At 41.8% G+C, this 21,732-nt stretch overlaps 1 protein-coding gene across 1 annotated transcript; it reads right to left on the minus strand.

Annotated features, from left to right (window-relative positions):
- Positions 1 to 500: 500 nt before the first annotated feature.
- Positions 501 to 18,631, minus strand: cplane1 (ciliogenesis and planar polarity effector 1). Its single transcript, XM_080509898.1, has 50 exons — positions 18,521 to 18,631; positions 18,171 to 18,309; positions 17,940 to 18,075; positions 17,687 to 17,806; positions 17,123 to 17,355; positions 16,922 to 17,025; positions 16,684 to 16,840; positions 16,497 to 16,600; positions 15,986 to 16,168; positions 15,567 to 15,816; positions 15,160 to 15,342; positions 14,255 to 15,024; positions 13,925 to 14,115; positions 13,601 to 13,681; positions 13,335 to 13,490; positions 12,882 to 13,046; positions 12,562 to 12,793; positions 12,322 to 12,458; positions 12,016 to 12,233; positions 11,770 to 11,934; positions 11,357 to 11,504; positions 11,152 to 11,261; positions 10,911 to 11,060; positions 10,702 to 10,813; positions 10,078 to 10,393; positions 8,867 to 9,985; positions 8,398 to 8,525; positions 8,225 to 8,310; positions 8,069 to 8,133; positions 7,595 to 7,865; positions 7,157 to 7,504; positions 6,405 to 7,052; positions 6,121 to 6,299; positions 5,961 to 6,039; positions 5,798 to 5,876; positions 4,674 to 4,808; positions 4,526 to 4,594; positions 4,324 to 4,403; positions 3,896 to 4,145; positions 3,520 to 3,794; positions 3,315 to 3,399; positions 3,020 to 3,199; positions 2,841 to 2,883; positions 2,580 to 2,711; positions 2,316 to 2,493; positions 2,168 to 2,223; positions 1,928 to 2,095; positions 1,287 to 1,441; positions 965 to 1,185; positions 501 to 729 (listed from the first exon to the last, which is right to left on the minus strand). The coding sequence occupies exons 2-50, from the start codon at positions 18,249 to 18,251 to the stop codon at positions 574 to 576; spliced, it is 9,687 nt and encodes a 3,228-aa protein (XP_080366024.1). The 5' UTR covers positions 18,252 to 18,309; positions 18,521 to 18,631; the 3' UTR covers positions 501 to 573.
- Positions 18,632 to 21,732: the final 3,101 nt, after the last annotated feature.

The following is a 21,732-nucleotide window of genomic DNA, read 5'->3' on the forward strand; positions in this document are numbered from 1 at the left end:
TTATACTACATATTATATACATTGGAGCTTTTATATGTTTCTTGAATGCCAGGAGAGTTCCTGACTCTTTTACTTCTTTCTGAAGTGCATCACATAAACTAATTCCTGTCACTGTGACAGTTCCTTCCATTTCTTTGGAATTGAACCTGTTTTTTCTTAAGATGTCTGTTCCTTTCAAATGATTTGCTGGTTTACCCCACGGAAGACTCAGGCTCGAACTCGGAGGTGTTCTTAGCGAGGTGAAGAGTCTAAGAACTGAGTTATGACTGTCATGGTGCTGGATTATATGTGCAGGCGGAGCTTCACATACATCATCACAGATCATCTGCCGTAAAGGCGTGAATAGAGGCGTTTTCATCAGGCTTTGCGGGTGTGTGATATCCTATACAATATGTGTTGTACCGCGTGAATCGACAGAAAGGGAACTGGTATTTGGCTGCCTGTGTGAAGCGCCCTGTGTTGAATTTTTATTTACAAAAACTGCCTCATAAATAAAAATAAAAAAAAAATATATATATTGATTTATTGATTAGATGTAATTTATTGCCAGTGTACTTGGTGTCCTTGAGACACTCAGCCTTCTTCTGCAGCCATCATCCTCTCAATCGCAGCCCAGTTATTCACACTGGGACTGCTGCTTGCACTGCCAGAGTGATCATCAAGCCACTCTGCCCACGAAGCACCAGTCCTGCAGACATTGTCTTGAGTGTCTAGATGCTCTGGTAATACCTGAGGAATGTACAGTCACTTAGAAAACAAGGTCATCTGTCAATAGCTTGTCCCACTGATTCTATTGAAGTAACAGGCATCTCACAACAATTCTATCTTAGATTACGGCTGCTTAAACTGTAATCGGTGTCAACCACAATTAAAAGTTAACTTTATTGGTCCCAAGCAGGGCAATCAATTGGAGAGTTAATGTGCAAGTTGGATCCATATTGTGTTAAAGTAAAATGACACTTACCCTGCTAGACTCGGACTCCTGTAGACCGTGAAGCCCCGTGTTTTCCTCTTCTCTTCCTCCCCTTCTCATCTGCTCCTTATGAGTCCCTCCCCAACTTGAGAAAGTGTTGTTCCCCGTCTTTCTCTGGTGTCCAGCACCGAGCTGCTCATTCTGGCTCTTTGTGCCTGTCAGCATGCCACGTCTGGTCACCTGGGAGAGACGATCCTTTGGCAAAACGGTCACTTAAAAAAATTAAAAAGATAAAAAAATCAGGTTTCTTACTTTGGCTGTTTGAACAGTATTCAATTTTACAGTGCAGTTTATTTAGATATGACTATTGTACCTGGTCTGTGTAGTCCTAGTCGCGTTCGATAATCCTCTGAAGGTCGCCCCTGCACTTCAGCAGACTGTGGCCGCGGGTGTGGCCGAAGGAATGGCCGAGCTTGTCCCGACTGAGACTTCAGACTTCTTTTTTGATCAGCAGACACACTGTAATCTCTAAGAAAAATGCATTTTATCTCCATGATTTCAACTCATCGCTTTTTCCTCTATATATCCAAGTACAGTATTCAGATGTTGCATATGTTATTACATTATAACAGTGAAGATCAGCAGGAACAATTAGTGGGTCAAGGGGAATGCCTTTTCCCAACATGCTTTTTATAAAAAGAAATGTGGTATGTAAATATATTATTTCATTAAAATAAATATCTTTAAAACAAAATGTATTCAAGGGTAACAAAGATTAAATAATAAAGAAATGACAAAAGCAACAAGTAAAACATCAGTTATGCTTTTTGTTGCTTATGAATCTCAACAGCTGTTATCAATAATATCTTAAGTGAAAAACAATAAGAAGCCTAAGAGCGAGAGCTAAAGGACTGGGATCAGACTTGGGATTAAGAATCAGTTAAAATTTTAAAATTTTTACACACTTATCATTAGAGGGCATGATAACGGTCAGATTACTGGTGCAGAAGATACCTGAGAGTGCTGCTGACGGATGGTGCAGGGGTGGACTGTGTGGAGACGGCTGCACAGGGACCGTCAGTCTGCAAACAACTACGTCGCGTTGCAGTAGAGGTGAGGACATTGTTGGCCAGTGAACAAGCCTCACGGGTCCTTTGCACGTATTGTTCCAAAAGCATCATCCTAATAAATCACATAACAGTTTATACATGCACAAGTATGTATTCTCAGAACAGAAAAAAAACCAAAACATACTTTTTATTTGGTTCTTTGTTTCTCAAAGTGGTCTTTGTTGGTCCGTTTGTTGATTGCTGTATATAAGAGGAGAAAACAACATGGAAATAAGATCCCAAATACAGCGGTATGGACTAACAATTCCAGTAAAAAGCAAACCATATCTCACCACCACTGTAGAGGAAGAGAAAGGTTTGTGCTCCTTCTCTTTCAGGCTCTTTCTGTGCTTCTGATAATCAGCCAGTCTTTCTCTCTGTTTCCTTTTCATCCAGATCCTCACTTCTCTCCTTTCATCCTCTGGAAGATGTTCCTGCGACATCCAGCTACTGCGTGGCTGCTCTGGCTGGCTCTGGATCACGTCACTGTTGGTTTATGGATCATTCGTTTTTAAGCATATATTTGGAATCACGCTTGTCTTTAGTTTCGATCATACCTGCTATGGCGGGCAGTCCACAAAGAGGACAGATCCAAGTCCGTAGCAGACAAATAACCCTCTTTCACCAACTCATCCAACATTGCTTCTGTATCAGATAACTCGCTCTGACCCAGATTCTCCTCAGCCCAGCTACGGATCAACAGGTAGAGGGCAGCATATTGTAAAATAGAGGAGGGAAAAGGGAGAGATAATTACATCCATAACAGAAAACATAAGTTCTACAATAGCTACATGGCATGAAAAACTCCATGAACTTACGCATAATTTATGTCATCCATTTCAGATATTTGATCTTTCATACCTATGGCGGAGAAAATAGTAGTTTAATTTATAACACAAGCAGATAAACATACTTTAAACAGATTCAACTGATTTCGATGGGATAGAAACTCTGACACTGTCAGATAAGAGTTTATGAGCATAAATGTATTTCTTACTTGGCGGAGTTTGAAGGGAGGCAGGACCTGCTCTGTGACCGTAAGGAGAAGTCGAACAATCAGAAGTATTTCTTTTCGGACTGCAGGAGGCAAATTGAAACACGTCTTCTTCATTTTCACCATCCTCTTCAAAGGCATTCATCCCAGGTAGAGGGTCTGGATCAGGTGTTGGTTCCCATGCTGTTAGAGTGGAGAGTTGTTAGAGCCTCCTGTATGGTTTTCAGGCACTTGAAAAGTAAATCAAAAACCAGTATGATCTTCAGTGTCATTATGGTTGGATATTTTTAAGTTCTACCTTTCAGAGGAACAGACAGTCTGACAGTTTTCTTTGCTGTTGAGGTACTGGCACGTGGGATTAACTTTTCAATGGTGTTCACCAGCTTCATAAAGACACAGCAGGACAAACACGAATCAATCTGGATGTGTCAACCTAAGAGATCTATTAGAAAACCTCTACATTAAACATAGAAGCAGAAAAAATGCAAAACATTCTGTCATACCACATTTGAGTTTGAGAAGTCCCTCTCCAAATGATCAGCAATATTCTGTAGAGCAGCCAGCTGAGCGTCCAGCTCCAACAGGCGAGAGGAGAACCACACTGAGTTCGATGAGGAGAAGGCTCGACGAGGCTCGACACTCTGGGTCTTAATGGCCCGACAGATCTCAGAATCAGAGGGATCATCTGTAACATGATCCACTGGAGAAGTGCTTCTTTCTGAAAGATCTCCGGGCTCACTGCGACTTAATGCCGTTGACTCCTCTGGGTTATGCAGTTCTGAAAAAACATTTCAGAGGTATCAAGTGTACGTCTTTGTGTATGTTTGTGATGTAAAGACATAGCGGCATACAGTTTTCCTTTTAAATACGTATAAAGACCTGAGTGACTGGTGGGATTCAGGAGATCCTCTGGAATTGTGATAGAGGGTCGTGAATCATCAGCAGGAGCTGCAGCAGAGCCACTTATTATTGCCGATGTTGCAAAAAGATGAAGCTGAGCAGAGGTAGGTGAAGAGGGGGAGATGGAAGGCATCTCCTGTGCTCCTGGGTTGGGACGGGGTTGTATGTTTTGAGAGTACCCTGTATCCGTTATGTCCAAGATGCTTATGAATTGTCGGCCACCGAGATCCTGCAATAAACGACAAGAAACCACAAATGTGAAATGATGCATTACCTATAACTGCTGATGCAAAGTGGTATGTGCCTATAAGATTGACAAACATATGAATTCTAGTCACTCCATAAAACATTTTCAGGGCTGCCACTTTATGTAGTGCTGATTCGACCTTGTCTGTCCAGACTATTACCTGAATGCTCTCTGGTTCATGCAGATTTATCTTCGAGTCTTGAACAGGGTTTTCGTTATCAATCTGCAAACTCCCTTGTGCTAGAAGGAGAAAATAGAAATAGTTTAGTCTAGTATATAGAAATATATTTTTTAATGTACTACCCAAACATCAGAAAGAAACAGTATGCTGTTCCTCAACCCAGGATTTCAAATCAACTTACAGTTCGGGCTTCTTGCCGGCACAGAGACCTGGGTAGATGCATCTTTACCCACAAATGTCAGAGGACAACCTGAAATACACAGGAAATTAAATTCTGGGGGGGTCTTTCTCCTGTGCAAACCAATTACTATATTAATAATTCTAATTACCTGGTTCTGTGTTAGTGAAAGCATCGTGACACTCCGGAGGTCTTTTACATGTGGATGCAAAAGCATGGAGCTCAGCTGAAGTGGACATGACTTTATCCAAAAGTGTTTGACCAGTTAGGAAAGAGTCCAAAGGGCCTGAGAGTTGAAGAACAGCACATCAACAGAAGGGTTAAAGTGTATTCTTTTAAACTGGAGCACAGACAAAGCTCCTTCCAAGGTACAATGGCAAAAAGTCATAATTGATTATATTCCACTGGACTACTTGATGTGTAAACTACACTCAAAAGAGGATGTCTTCCACAGAACATGGAACATATATTAGATTAAATGTTTCCACTATTCTTACAAGACGATTTGTGCTATAGACAGATATTGTTTTTTTTTTTATTCTCATCTATTTCCTTTTTTTCTTCTTTCTTCTATAACTATTCGTGTATTGACTACCTCTTTCTTTACTGATACAGGTGTTAAGTACATGATGTATAGCCTGAGCTTGACACCTGTTTGACCTTGACTGTTTATCATAATGTATATTTGAGCCAAATGTGTTTGTGTTTTGTTAAGTGGTTAAAAACCTAATAAATATATCTCACAAAAAAAGAAAGGTTATTGAGACTAAATATTGCAGTCAGCTGTCCGATGAAATTGTACATTATACTGTATTGTATGCAAGACACTCAGGACATATGAGCCCTTTGACAATTACACAATTACACTTCTCCAGCGGGGGATCTCAAACTGTCAGGAGCAAGGAGCCTTCTCACAAAGCTTTAATATTTAACACTGCTGCCATTTTGACACCACTTAGTTCTTCTTGGTCGACTGTCAGATTCCCTGATGTTTTTCACAAGATGTTGATTGCAATGATGAAAGCAAAAACAAACCTCCGGTGAGTCACTATAAATTTAAACCTTTTTAATTCTCTCTGAGCTGGAATTATGAGGGTATTCTTGCATTTTAACAATACAATAAAAATGTAAATAATCTGATAATAAGATCAATGAAACCTTCAGGCGATATATATATATATATATTTATTTTTTTTCTTTTTATTTTTTTTTTGCAATCAAGTTAAAAATGTGGAAGTTTTGTGCTTGGTTATAAAGTCTGTGGGTGACACTCACCATATGGAATGGAAACGTCCACTCCAGACGGGATATCCTCAGCACATGTTGGTTGTTCAGTTACAGGCACTTCAGCTGGCTAAATACAGAGGGGGAATCATGATTGTAAAGTAACAACCAAAGACTTGTCCGAACAAATGACTTCTTAAGAATAGTCTCCTACTTCTTGTGTGGGGATGATGGAGTCGTCTGGTCTGAATCTGACCTCTGCTTTTCTTGTCTTCTCCTCTCTCCTCATGTGCCTATTAGCACAAAGTGAGTATAGTGAGTACTATCTCAGTTGTAAAGAAAAACCATTACCATTCAAGCAAACATATGATTACCTTTTTCGAGAGTTCAAGCTGGAAGGAGGAGTAGACATCGTAGGGCCGTTATTTGTCAGCTCTACTGTCGGCCGCTGCAGAGTCGCTTCAGCGATCTGTCTTCCAATCACTGAATTGCTCAACTCCGCTACAGACATGGGGTGGGTCATTTGCACTGAAGGAGTTGCCAGGGGCAGCGTCTGTTTAGAAGACAAACATCCATACATTAGTAACTATACAGGTTGTAACCATACTAAATTTAGAAGTGAAGTATTTACCATTTTTGGTCCAGAATCAATATGTACAAGCTTGATCACAGGTGTTTCTGTCAATGGAGCTGTGATGACAGTAGAAGGTCTAGACAAAGATCGTGAATGTATTTTGGGGAGGTGGATGTTGCTGCATGGCTCAGGATGGATGCGCAGCAGGCAAAGGCCTTGTACTGGTGGAGCTGTGTGAGTTGGTGACATTGGAGGAAGCAGTGAAAACTCTTGATGTTTGGACTGCTCTGGTGGCCAGAACGTTTGTTGGGAGCTCCTGGGTATTGGGTCATGGGAAGTATTAAATCTGGGGTATTTTTTCGATCCTGCTTTTTTGTTCTTCCCTCTTTTAACTGAGGTTGTTTGGGTATTATGTTTTGACATGTGCTGACTGTTTTCTAGTAAGAAAGGGTTCACAGTGTCCCGAGTCTGCAGCGGTGGTGTTGAGGCAAACTTTGAGACACTTTGCTGTGGTAAAGAAGGGCGGTGGAGTTGAAGTAACCTCAGGCCTTGTATGGGGGGATCAGACGCCTTTTGGGCACTACCACTCTGAGGCAACAACACAGAAGCACTATGTAAAGTATGATTGCTATCAGTCGTGGCCAGAAGTCCCTCTGAGCAGGGGATGCCCTTCCTGCTCCCTCGTGAAAGACATTCTGGTGATCCTGCCTGGACAGAGAGCGGCTGCATTTCCTGAAGAAAAGACAAGTGAAAATTACTTTGGTTCACCTGTGATTTTGGAACAGTTTCGAAGATAAGCTAACCAGTCAAAACTGAAAAATATGTGTCAAGTTTACCTGATAATTTACACCTGCACCACTGGCAGTGGGGACTGTCATCGTGTTGGTGTGAAACGACGTTTTGACTGAACTTTGCATTGCAGACTGGTGAGTAGGGACACAATCAGAGGTTTGATGGACCTGGGGCTTGTTGGATACAGATTTTGGCACATATTTCTTTGTTTGAGGTGATCCAGAGGTGGTAGGTTGAATATGTGGGGCATATGGCTCAGGGATGGAGTTTGCAGTTAATGATGAAGGCACATTATGGACTGAGGAGATCACATTAGACTGGGCCAAAGTGGAGCTCTGTACATTAGAAAATGAGGCTTGAAGAACATCCCTCAGACTCATGTAGTTGATATGCTGCAATAACAAACAAAACAAAATAAAAACAATCTCAGTTATGAGTTCATCTTTTAGTCAATTCAATTTCTTTGGCCAGTCTGTTCATACCTGAATAAGTCTGAATAAGTCTTCTCCGAGATGCTGTCTCCCTGCTGGGGTTTCAGTGGTTGATGCCTGATTGGGAATAGTAGAATCCACAATGGGTGCAGCTGGAGTGAAGGTGTGTGCCTGATTGCTTGCAGAGTTAACAGTTGAGTTGGGGAGACACATCTCAGGTGAATCAGTGACTTCTGTGGAAACGGTAGCCTTCGGTTCGTCAGTGGGCAAAGCAGAGACTTCTTGATGTGGAGGGGTGTGAAGGTTTTCAGCATAACAGTGGCTGAAAAAGCAACAACATAATTATCATTTCAGAAAAGCTTCTGTATGCCGAGTCTGTGGTCCCAATTAAACACAAAAACCGCTTTCGCAACATTGATCAAGCTCCTATTGAGAGTTTAGAAATAAAAGTGATTGATCCACTAGAAAAAAAATTATCTACAATACCAAATTTAAACAAACAATCATTATTAATTCATAACTTACTGAGAGCTAGAACTGGACATATCTTTGGCCTTAACTGAGCAGTCTAGGTCGGCAACCTTCAAACTCTGAAAAGACAATAAAATAACAATTATTTGGGTCTTTTGAGAACTTTGACAATAAAAATAAGGCCTGGTAATATTAAATGCCAACAATAACCATATCAGGTGTGCAGATGTTTCCAGAGATGTTCTCACTGGACCAAGAATAGGACACTTCCAAGCCCTCGCTGCAAATATCTGGGCCTGCAAGTGTGGAAAAAAGGTCAGTGTTCTCCATTACAAGACTGCATTACTGCAACTTAGATGAGCCAATACAATGTAACACCAAACCTTTATTTTCCGGAGGTACATCCCTGTCATCAAGAAAACTTGACTGTCCCAGTTCAGTATGACACATCAACTGATCCTGGTCAGTAAGGAGGGACGTTCTGTGAAATGTAACTTCTTCTGGTTCACCACTGCAAGCCAAACAATTAATAAGTAAACCTCGTACATTGTCAAGAATACAAAGTGCATGTTTGAACTTTTTCTAGTCTAGACTCTCTTTCACGTTTCACCTGTAATTGCATTGCCATCATTTATCTATTTACTTTGTTTCTGTGTTACTGTCTCCAGCAAGAATATTCAAGGAGTGCAAAATCTAAAAAAAATCTCTCCTAATCACCTACACTGATAAAGAAAATGTCAGAAAAAAAACATTGCATTAGAATATTTACATCATACAATACCTTGGCTTACACTACATGTGTATTTAGATCTGGTTCAGCAATCTACTCTCATGAATAACACGTGGACTCACCTGGATTCTTCTTCTTGCTGGACTTTGTCATCAACAACATTGATGGGTGTGTGGACTGATCCAGGGTAGCCTGTATCAACGCTGCTCTCCCTCTCAAGTGGCCCGTCCATAGCAGGTTGTAAAACGGGGGCGAGGATGCATTGCACTTGTGGAACTTGCATGTGAGCACTGCTGCGGACCGTCCCGAGTAAAGCAGCATATCTGTGCTCCAGCAAACTGAGGGAAGTGAGTATTGCAGGTGCTGAAGCTTTGACACGGATCACTACTCCTTCATCAGTTGTTCCCACACTTTCCACTCCTTTTTCTTTCTTCTTTTTGCCATGATGTCCAAGTACTGCCCTCCTATCGGCCCAACGTACCATCCATTCTAGGAGTCTGCCCAGCTTGGGAAACTGAGCCTCCAGTTTGGGGTCCAGTCCCTGCTGTAATTCAGTCACAGCTGCCACAGTCACTGAGTTCCCACATCTGGAGCTGTCGGATGGATGCTCTGTAATAAAGGCACTTTGAGTACCGGTACTTTCAGAACGATAAAGGTTCTGTTTCACTCTTTGGTTTGAAGGCAGGCTGCATCGCTGTTTGAGTCCAAACAAGCCTTTTTGCGTCCCAGTTCTCCATCCAGGTTGAGAGGTGACGGGAAGACTGATCCTCGACATGGGAGATTCACTGCAGACAGAGGAAGGATGGAGCTCAGGTGTTCCGTCTTGACCCACAGGCCTGTAACAAGAACCAGCTCTGAACACCGGTGGATCCTTCCCCAAATGTTTCCCTACTGGATGGTGCCCATCTCTTTGACGACGTATCGTTGTGAGCACATCAAATGTGAGGGAGTGCAGTTCTTTCTCCCTTATCTCAGAGCAGAAGCCATTCAACAAAGGAGGTTCGTTGCTCGAGTCGCCACCATATTCACTATCCTTCTCCAGCAGGTAGCTCAGGAAAAGCTCCAGAAAATTTAAATACTCCTCATCTTCCAGCTCAAATTCCCACGTTCCAACCACTGGAAGGAAGGGTTGTTCATTCTCCTCGGAATCACCTTGAACCTCCTCTTTCTTGACACTGCCAGTTTTAACAGCACGCTTCTTTACATGTTTCTTCTCTTTAACTTTGTTTTTTTGTTTGCTCCTGAAAAGAACAAAGTCCTTATAATTAATAAGCCATAACACAGATGCACCAGAGGATAGAGTATGGCAGTACAGGTGTTCAACATCAGATACCTGGTCTTGGCTCTACTCTGCTGTTCAGGAGAGATGGCCTCCGATGTATTCTCTGCTGTGTCTCCATCACTGCACACAGGGGGAAACGTGCAGTCGCCTAAGCTGCTGGTGCTCAAACTTGTGCCCAGTGAAAGCTGCTTTAACATTGCAATCCCATGTTTGCTTCCTATGTCCTCCTCTTCATCTTCTTTCTCCCACAAATGGAGCACAGGGGGGTCAATGTGCCTCTGCAAACGTCCCAGATGCTTTTTCCTTTGCCTGAATTTGTCTTGAATCAAAATCATCATCAATTCACTCTCCTCCTCTTTGTCCTCTTCTGAAAGGCAGATGAAATGCAACAATCAAATTATTATGAAGTGATCACATGTAACGAGCACAATAGCAATACAAAGACTGGTTGTTATGACCCTGCCTATTGTTTTTTCAAAAATTGGAAAATATCTCTTTCATTCTAAGAATAATCTTAACAATTTAGATGTAAAGAACCAATAATGAAAAGAAAGACACCAGAGTACATGAGATTAAAATAAATAATAGTTATGTGAAAAAATCCATTCTTTCAGGTGCTGATCAACATTTGCAAACAACTAATCAATTAAAAAAAAAAAAAAAAAAAAAACGTACCGAGTACTTGGCATTGCCTTAGTCTCTGCAGGAGTGAGTTATATTTTTCTCTCAGAGGAACTCTGACAGACTCTTCCTCATCTGGAAAGGCTCGTACCAGTGTGTCTGCCACCTGGGAAGCAAAAAAAAAAAAAAGCCATTATTTTTTTTTAAGGCCTCATTTACTGTGATATGCAACATGTATTCAAGAAAAAGAAAGCAATTCTCACCAGAGACATAGGAGGCAGTTCAGACACAAGGCTAAGCAGTATGTCCTGAAGGATTTCTTCAGCATTGAGGAATCGTGAGAAAGGCAGAAAACGACAGGCCCAGTGGAGAGCCTCCACACAAGCAGTGTTCACTTCTGTATTGGCAGAGATCTATAGTGACACAAATGCAAATTGGAATTTACTGAGCATTAATGGCTGTAGTTAATTATAAGAACATGTTACATACTCGAAAATGTCTTACGTCTTCGTCTTTACATCGCTGTCTAGCAGTGTGATATCTCCTGCAGGAAATGGAGAGTTGGTCCCGAACATGAAGCATCCAGCATAGAGCGCACAGCTCTCTGAAACAGACTGGTGGCAGAAACACAGTTTATCAGGATGACATGATATGAGATCAGAAGCTTTAAGTCTGATGATTCACTGTGACATGTACATGTTCATCTTACTGATAATCTGAATGGTGTCAGCGTCCAAGTAGCCGTCTTTATTGGGCCCGCGTCTGAAGGGACCACTATGGGTAACGAATTTCATCAGTCCTTCTGGGAAAGTTTTTTCCTTTTCAGGCACTGACGGGTAGGGATACTTCTTCTTGATCTGAAAATAAGACTACATTGCACTCTGTGGTCATGGTTATAACTCTGGCCTCTCGCCGTGAGGTGAGAGATTCAACACAGAGAATTCACTATCCTTGGTTTCAAGTTTTCGTTTCACGGTCGGCCTTTCTTTATCGAGTTTATATGCTTTCCAGAGTCAAAAAACATGATTGAAGATGTAACTCTAAATTGCCCATAGGCGTGAATGTCTGATACAGCCCATTCAATCTGATAATAACTCCTCACACCGAGTTAAAAAAACATACCTTGTGCAGCAGGTGTCTGGCACGACGCAGATGGCTGATGTACCACTGTGCAGCAGGATGACAACAATGACCAGATCTCAGAAGGAGCAGCAGTCTTTGAAGGATCCCAGACACTTTGTGTCGGCAAGTAACTTCTGCAAGATGTTCCAGTGTCCCGATCTTGTCCTAAATATAAGACAGAAACAACATTTAATTCTAGAATATAAATTAGAATTGTATGAAAAAGCGCCTCTCCACTAACTTTACCTGCGTGTTGGGAGAGGGCTGTGGACAATAGAGAGGTGGAGACGGCAGATAGAGAGCCGTGGGCACCAAGGTAGGAAGAGAAGAGCAAAGTTCTTTGGCTGTGTCCAGCAAAGAAGACAAAGGTGAAGACATGACATTCACTCCTGCAATGACCGACGCCTTCAGAATCTCCTGTATGGAAACCCGTAAAAGGTCCCAGTCTTCCACATCCAAAAGATCTATAGAAGAATGGGAAACAAACTGATAAGGTTCAAAGCCTTAGGTGGGCATCAGTTTCATATTTTAAAAATAGGAGGTCCCACTCACCCATCAAGCTTCTGTCACTATCGCTGTCTTTGCACTCTTTTGACTCAGCCTCAATGCAGAGAAGACACTCTAACTCTGTCTGAAAAATTCTGTCAGGTTTCAACATTGACGGCAGGTGGAGCTCTCTCCTTCTGAGCCTGTATTAAAAGAGATGATGAAGAACAGAATATTAGGTTTTTCTGTGATGACAGCAGTATAATAGTAAATCAATGCTTGATTTGTAAATACTTTTAAACTGACCGAGAGAATTTGGAACGGTCATTGCAGTAACTGGTGTAGGCCAGGCTCAGAGATACTGCTGTTTTCCAGTCACCCAAATTAGAGGCCAGCCACACAGCCTCGGGAAGCAGACCCCCAAGCAGCAGCAGATCCAGGGCATAGTCCACAGTCCACACTTGTGATAGGTGCTGCTGTCGCACCGCTCTGGCCACTTCTTCCTGGCACAAAGGCACCAAGCGCCCAAAACTGGGTTCTGGGGGAAAAAAAAAAGACATTAAAACAAACACTAACAATCATTAGCAAATTACATTTTATTGGGCAAATGTGTTTTGGAAACGCACCGTGAGGTAGATGCAATGGGGGTAAGATGGCTACATTGTGAGGGGGAAGAATGTGAAGTGGTTGATTGGTGAAGTAAGAGGACATGAATCTCCCCAGAGTCTGGACCACAGCACAGGCTGCGTCGGGGTGAAGGTCCATCGGCAGCTGACAGAAAGGAGCAGAGTCTGCCACAGAGCATTCATTCAATAGTTAGAAACAACCCATATTCTTCCTTTACTGAAACAAACAAAAACAGAAAGCTGAGGTGTAATCTTTGTGCATAAGAAGTCAGTCTACTCCAAACTGAATGTCACATATTCAGGTAGCCTGAAAAAAAACTCTCCTTGTGTACAATTTTTAAACCAAACATTCACTAGAAGTGTGAGGAGATGCATGAGGTACTTACAACTTGCATATAATGACTCAAACATGATTAAAAACAAAAGCTTGAGAACATATTAATTATGGTTGACCTGTTGAGCAGTCCTTCTGGTGTCCAGCGCTGCGCAATACCAGATTGGCCATGTGGTCCCCCAACTCCTGGGCTTCCTTCAGCTGGTACTGTGACAAAAGACTATAGAGGAGTGCCAGACAAAGCCGTGTCTCCTGATATACACTCCGGTCACAATCTAACATCAAGAGAAAGCAGAACGCATGAAATAGTAACTTTAGCATTCATACAAATTTTATAAACACACACAGACACACATATATATAAATCCATAAAGACAGTTCTTACTTTTTGTTTGTCCTTCAGAGATCTGTAATTGCCACATTTGAACACTCTGAGTGTACGAGCCACATAAGAAAAGATGTTCACCTGACGGGGACAACAAGTGCTCAACTTTAATAAAAATACAGAAACAATTACATGTATCCAGATATAACTGTTAAGTGGTTTATTGGCGTGTGAGTGTTACTCTGCTGCAAATAGAAAGAATTACCAAAATTACAGATACTATTCTGGAGCCATATTTTGTACTGTCTAATTTAACAAGTAAAAATACGTTTTATTTACTTATTTCATAACCACAGTTGGGTAACTAATCGACGTGTTCCAAACCTGGATAACTCAGCAGGGCAGGACTCCCTTCCAGCCTTCCTCCTGCTGCCTGCACGGCTCCCTGGATCTGGGACATGATGACAGTCAACTGCTGCTCTTCTTCCTCACAGCCATCAAAGCCAGTAAAGTTCTTCAGTTCTTCGGCATACTGTTTGGTGATGTTGTATATCATCTGATAGATCCCCAACAACCTGCAAAAGTGGAAGTCACTACTGTAGTTGAATAGGTGGACTTGTTGTCTTGACATGCAACTGCTAAAGTTCTCACATTATTACAGTTACCCTGTATGTTCATAGTGAAAGATTAATCAAATCAAAACACCGTTCTTACCTACTCGATGGTCGTTGGGGCAAAGGCCAAGAGGGCTGTACAAAGCTGGATTTCTCGTTGTCATCTTGCAGCAGAGGTACATTGAATACATCTGAAAACCAGAGCTGTGACGGCTGAGAAGGAGGCTCCTTCTCTGCAGAGGACCAGTAAGTTCTTTGCTGCAAGTTGTAGGTATGGTCAAGCGAATCAGAGACCAGTTGCAAGACAAGCAAGGCTTGAGACAACATTTGGGATGATAGATGAGAGTGACTTCTGTCAGAGTGGGGGGTCAGCAGAAGACATATTACTTGTTTAGTAAACTCCACCATCAACGCTAGGCAGTGTGGCCCTTCAGAGGGAGTGCTGTCCCAGGGAAGGAAAGTTAGAATTGTTGCGATTAGGGGGAAGAGCTTTGATGAAGTATTATTTTCTCCAGTGCAGACAGGAGGATTGGGGATCAAATGGAGTAAGGCAGCAAATCGCACCATGCAACACAGCGTATGCTTCAGCAGACGAGCTCGGTGCTCAATAGCATTTCCCAGAGACGTGCTGAAAGCCCAAGCTGTCAACAACCTACTCTGGATCTTCTTAAGTTCACGGTGAAGGTTAGGCTTCCTCTCAGTTTCAACTGAATCTCTTTCATAGTCAGGGCTTGCAACAAGTGCGGTGTCAGAATGTGTGCCAATGGCATGGAGTGTGTCAAACATTGAGGCAAACTCCAAGCGACCACCATCATCAGCATGAGACCAGGGAGGAAGTGCGTCTGCATCAGACTCATCCTCACAATAAGCCTAGAAAACATAAACACACACACACAACAGCAAAACTACTCATTATAGAAAATACTAGACAGGCAACAACAATATGACATCATACATGTCACACAGAATTCACACTTTTTTTTTTAATTCAAGATTGTTATTAACCTGAGCACTTTCATAAAAGTCCTTGGTACCACCCAATGTCTGCTGATCCTGTAGGAAAAGTGGCAAAGTGGATCTGTCTGCAGGTGCTGCGTCTGTGTGGGGTCCGGCTGTAACAGTAGAGTTGAACTGTTCCAAGTTGCTCTCCAGGTTCAAGGAAGACACTGCCTCCAGCCAGGACTTTGCCTGAATCAGAAAATGATTAAAGTACTCCAGGAAGCGCTATTCTATTGTATTTCATTTAAAATGTAACAATAGCGCAAAACTAGAAAGTTGCATATGAAATTTTGCATTCCTGCCTCTCCTTTGATCTCAGCCGAATTGATAACAAAAATCGGAATAGCCTATTTCTGAACATGCCGCACCTTTTGATGTGATAGAGCCTGTTCTTAAAGTTGTTGTATAATCACCTGTAAATTGTCCACCCGTTGGCTGGCCTTCTGCAGGTCAACTTTGATGTCTTTGAGTAGCGCTTTCAGCAACAGGCCAGGGCAAGGCCTGTCCAGCACCTTTGTGACAGTGGCTTGGTATCCATCAGACACAATGAGATACATTAGTTGCGGATGCCAGGTTACAGAATACCGCTGCCTCATGACATCCCGCACGGACATGCTGGAGCTGGACAGTGAAGTGTCTGCTTTCCCCAATGAGATCGGTGGCCTAGTTGCAAAAGTGAAAACAAACACTATCACAGAATGTATACAAGGTAACCATTATATTTAATATAATATCACATGCTTTCATGGTACATTTATACTTTGTCGATATACTCGGTAAAAGTGCGAAAACAATATATTCTATCACTCACTCATCAGCATCATAAACATACCTGTAGGTAACCAGCGGGTGCAGGGGCAGGAAGTGTGCAGGGCCAAAGTCAACGTTGCAACCGGAGGTCGACAGAGTGAGAAGACCTCCAAGCCGAGCCAACATCAGAAGAGAACCTCTTTTCAAAACACAAGCCAAGAACAGGCCTCCAGGTGACCAGCTGACACTTCCAACCCAGTAGGATCTGATTGGATGAAAGCAAAAATAAACTTCATGAATGAAACAATTAGAATTCACAGATTTTAAAGTAATACCTGGAATAGATACCTTATGGTCATTTACGGATACACTTTAGTGAAAACATTAGAAGTCTTGGTGACATATCTAAAAAGTATGACAAGTATGAAAGAATGAAAATATATAATCATAAAAGGGGGTTTGATTATATTTCAGGAAGCTACATTTCAACATTAAGGGTAAGACAGATGTTGCCAGGAAAATTAAAGAGGGTTCATTAGTGCATAGCAGCAATTACAACACCTTTTTCTTGCCTTTTCCTCTGACCTACTAACCTTGTGTACTTTGAGGGGATTTCCATTTTTTTGCTTCCACATCCTCCAAGGTCCCTTGATATTGTGACAAAATTCTGTGTACTCACAAACAGGACCTGTGTAGCCTGCAACTCAAAATAGGATATCCAGAGTTGTATTTACATTTGAAAAGATTAGGGCATTGATAAACAGGCACCCAGATGTTCACCTGAGGTTTTCTTTGGTTCAAAACAATGGCTAAGAGCTTGCCATCGGGGGAGAAGGCAGGTACCAAAGCTCCTCTAGACTTCACAGGTTGGCAAGGTGGAGTAAGACTCGATATTGGGTATGTCTTGGTGGTCCACTGTATGCTGTATCCGACAGATCTACAAAGTTATGCAACATTAAATATAAGAATTTGCCAAGAACACTTCTGTCCTTAACAGTACATTGACCTGCACACTCACCCATCTCTGATGTGGCCCTCTTCCCATTGTATTTTAAGGAATGTGATAATAAGTTTCTTTCCAGATGTGAAAACAAATGCTGATAAACAAGTATCACCCATTTCCTGAGGCAGATAGACAAGAGATATAACAAAGTCCGTGTAAAAGGAACATTAAGAATTGAGAGATTAGACAAATATATGTCCCATTCTGTAGACAGACCTCCGTCTTAACAAAGACTGTGTGTTGCGAAGCTTCTTTGTCTTGAGAAGAAGGCAGCATGATGTTTTCAAGTGAGCGTACGTGCGCCCAATGTCCCTTCACTTGGCCATCACGTAGTCCTGTTAGACCCTTCACATCTTGACATTCCCATAAGAACACTTGCCCAGTTTTGGTGACCAGTAGAACACGCATTCCATCTAATGAGACCTGGAGAGAGACTTTCAGGGGACTTCCTGTATAAATGCAATAACGTCAAGACACGTTACTTGATAGGTAACAGGAATTAAAGTACACAGTGTGTACAGCTGAATTGACTAAAACAAAAGGTACAAATATAAAAACACAGTCTCTCAGCTACAATGTTCAGGCATTTAAAAAAGAAATGCACCATACAAGTTTAATACTTCTGCAATCATTAAAGTGTTTAAAAATGTGTTACAATTCAGTTATATTTACATATCACCACAACCTATTTAGCAATGGGTTTGTTAATGCTGTTTTTACATTATTGTCTCGCCTTTTTTTTTTTTTTTAGAATCTAATCTAATGGTACCCAGTACATACCTTGAGCAGAAGTAATTATACAAAGTACTTCTGGGACTGCTGCAGCCATCTTCAACAAATCTTTGTCTTTGTTCCACAGGAACAACTCTCCAGTGACCAAAAGTCCACAAAGCCACATACCTTTAAAACAAGAAGAAGCATGTGATAGATAGATAGATAGATAGATAGATAGATAGATAGATAGATAGATAGATAGATAGATAGATAGATAGATAGATAGATAGATAGAAAAAGAATTGCACATTGATCTCACCATTGTGGGATGAAGACAGTGTCACCACGCATTTGAGCAGATGATGGATTTTAGGTGTCCTCTTCTTAGTACGACCAGACACCAGGTTGATCTCACTGATCCGTTTGTCATCTAACAGAAAGACGGACTCCTTCTCCTGAAGAGGAACGACACAAACGTGGGCCCCATTTGCTTGTGACAATCACAGCAACACTATGACAGCGCCACCAGCTGAGGTTAAACTCTCCGCACCTGTCCAAGCCAGCAGAATCTCGGCCATGGTTTCTTCCGTTTGATGCTCGACGACAAAACAACCTCCAGCTTCAGCTCCATATTTACTGGAGAGCATTTGTTCTTCGTCGCGGATATGTATTCGAGAAACAGGCTCCCGCTGGAAGAGGGGGATGTTATGAAGTTACACGCCTTGGGAAGTTAAACGTGTTTATTACTAGCTGTGATGTAAATATTTTGATTCCGTGCATCGCAACACCAACAGGATCAAACGCAGCTGTTAGCCGCCGAGCTGTTTTTGTGTCGACGAATTTGTGTCCACACAAATTTAATACTATTCTAAGAGTTTAAAACACATTAGCTGTACTTACAGATCATGCTCACGCCGGATAGCAGTTATCGATGTTATATAACGAAAGGATTTGATGTTATCGTGTAAATAATTGAAGAATATTTCGAAACTCCCTCCGCTTCAATTGTCTGATTTTTTTCCCATGATCCTCTGCGAGGAAGCTACTTTGCGTTGCCGTAGGAACGTAACCCGGATGATGAGATGCTATGTAAACGGAAACATGGATAAAACACTTAGATGCCTCTTAGCGCCGCATATGACGTGCCTCCAAGCGCTTCCATCTTGGTACGGTCTCCCGCTCGAGCTAAACATATAGATCCCAGGCTAGAAAATCCACAAAAGCATTCGTAGCTCGCTTGCTAGTCCAAGTAGCAACACAAATAATACCTAATTTTAAAGCTGAGGAAATATCTCTATCCCGTGGAAGACTTTTCCCTCTCCCAATCTTTCTCCATGAAGTGCCCACGGGATAGAGCGGCTGACCGCCCCAAGACGGCGGCTCTGGAAACACGTCAGAGGCGGCAGATTGAGGCATCTAGTGTTTTATATCTATGACCAGAAACGGCATTATTGCTGCCCTCCATCGACCAAACAAGATATTACTCCACCAGCACAAATCCTCTCGTATAACCATATACATATAATGAAGGAACATTAACACTGCCTTCCCAAGAGAGTCAGATTTTTTCAAGGAAAACACCACCAGACCCAGATCAGAAAGATCTTCAAACAGCTTTTGCCTATGACAAGAGTGTAGCTCAGAGCACTTATAGCCCCATTCGGACACAAGGCAATTCACACTGCCTTAAGACAAGGAATACATTAAAACACTGCGATTAAGAAAGGCAGCCAGGTCCAGGTCCTCAGGTGTTGGGGAGGTTTGTTCCACAGGTGAGGATCATAGAAACTAAAAGCTGCTTCACATTTATTTGTTTCCGTTTCAGGGGATGTGGAGTAGACCGCTTCCGGAGGACCTCAAGAATCTGAATGTTTCATATTCTACATATAAATCGTATATATATTTAGGCCCAAGGCCATTCAAAGCTTTATCGACAAGAAATTAGATTTTGAAGTGGATCCTGGTTTTGGCATACAGGCAGCCATGATTGAAGCTAATGTGTAATGTACTCCACTCTCTTCATGCTGGGGAATTAACAACCAAAAAAAAAAGATAGACATCACTTCAGAGACAAGGGGTCCACAACTCCTGCTCATTAAAATGAAGCTGTATATCCTTTCATTGCTGTTCAATATTTGACTAATGCTTTTGGAGAGTTAAAGTGGCTTACTACCTTGTTTTCATTGATTGCTTTCATTTGTGATGAATATGTTTGTTGATGTTACTGTCCAACGGGATATAATCTAAGATTGAGCTTCTCTTTCAACCGATAAGATCAATAAGTCCTCTGAAGAACCAGAAGCGGAATCGAATCCCAATCTTCCAATACCATGGCTCTATGGCTCATAAAAATGAAGGTGTCATCAGTTCTAAACGTGTTCAGAGCAAGAGGTGTCCAAAGTACAAATGACACGTAAATGTCAAACAGGTATCACTGGTTGAAGATATAGATGTTCAAAGTACAAACAAACTTGCAGAGTGAGGAATAAGCAGTTCAAGGTATAAAACAAAAGGACAGAATTGGCTGAGTTACAATAACAAACACCTATGACACACTCAAAAACACTCTCAAGAACAATGAAAACAAAATCAAAAAACTTGAATTATATCAACTGGAAAAAATATATTTTTAAGTTGATTTCTAAAAATTAAAATCACTCAATAAACACATGGAAGTGATGTTTCTTTTCACTGATTACAACCTTCGAAAGACTGTTGTCTTACCAAATAGTGGGGATTTTAATAACCAGATGGAGTCCAACATTGATTTACTATCCGGTATATTATAAGTGGTGTGTGAGGTAGGCACAAACTAACATCAAATCATCACACAAAACAGGATTCTATTCGGTAATGATTCCCCTGCTGAGGACACGGAGGGAAGATCTATTAAAAAAAAAGACAACTCTATTGTACAGGCAGCTTTTCGCCAGCAGGGGACCACATATCACAACAAACATTCCCACACCAAACCCGGGAACACACAGTGTTGCGTGAGAGCTGCAATAGTTGTGATCAGTGCATGAGTGCGTTTATCTTTTCGATAAACTGTGTGAGATTTTGTACCTTTTTCTCCTCGCGCTTGCGCATATGCTTCCACAAGGTCATTTGTCATTGAGGAACAGCCCTATTAACCATTTGAATGTTTGTGTGCAGCAAGTGATGCTCTTCACTATTAACATGCGTTCTGTGATGTGAACCCTTAAGCAATAAGGATCCTTATTGGCTTGTTACAGAGAGTTATTAGGTTTGCCCCGCGGCCCCTGCTGGTATTTAATTACCCTTGCACTCTCTCCTTTTCATCATGATGGAGACGACGGCTGCCATTGCCAATAGGTGAAAGAGGAGACTTCTGCAGACCTTTAATTGGTTCATTTGCCTCTGCCTGCCAGGCACAGATGGAGCTCTTTATTACTGTCACTGCCAGGTTCATTCTGCTCTGATGAGGCCCCTCTTAAGAGGGAGAGCTTGACATCCGTGAGGACGTGATGACATGGCCAAAACACAATCAGCATACTGTAAAACCTAACAACAACAAATGAGGTGAATTAACGTGAATTGGTCTTCCAAAAACAGGAGACACTCATGTTCATGAATTTCTTTCAAATTAACAATGTGTTCTTGCAACAACTACACCTGATTTAATTCATTTGAATTTGTGAACCACTTAGTATTTATTTTTCATTTCTATCAGTTGGTTTGATATAACAGAAATGATGACAATGTTTTCATACTGCGGGGAGAAAACCAGAGTATTGCAGAGAAAAGATGCATACACATGGGGACAACAAACTGCACAGACCTGCCCAAGACACCGGCATCAAATGTATACCTGCTATAGTTTCAGTGCAACCGCCGCGCAGGTGATGCAATCGAACATGTTCCAAACCATAAATATGTCATTCTAGGCATATATCCTTGGCTAGTCCATCAATCCATCTTTTATAGCGCTGTCCTATTTAGAGCTGCAGGGGTCTGGAGACAATCCCAGCTGACTGTGTGTGAAGGCAGAGTACACTCTCAACGGGTTGTCAGTTCATCAAAAGGAACAGAGAGACAGACAAAGCCCACGCGTTCACATTCTCACCTATGGACCATTTTCAAGTTATAAA

The sequence above is a fragment of the Blennius ocellaris genome (assembly GCF_963422515.1).
Source record: "Blennius ocellaris genome assembly, chromosome: 15".
In the NCBI taxonomy this organism is placed as follows: domain Eukaryota; kingdom Metazoa; phylum Chordata; class Actinopteri; order Blenniiformes; family Blenniidae; genus Blennius; species Blennius ocellaris.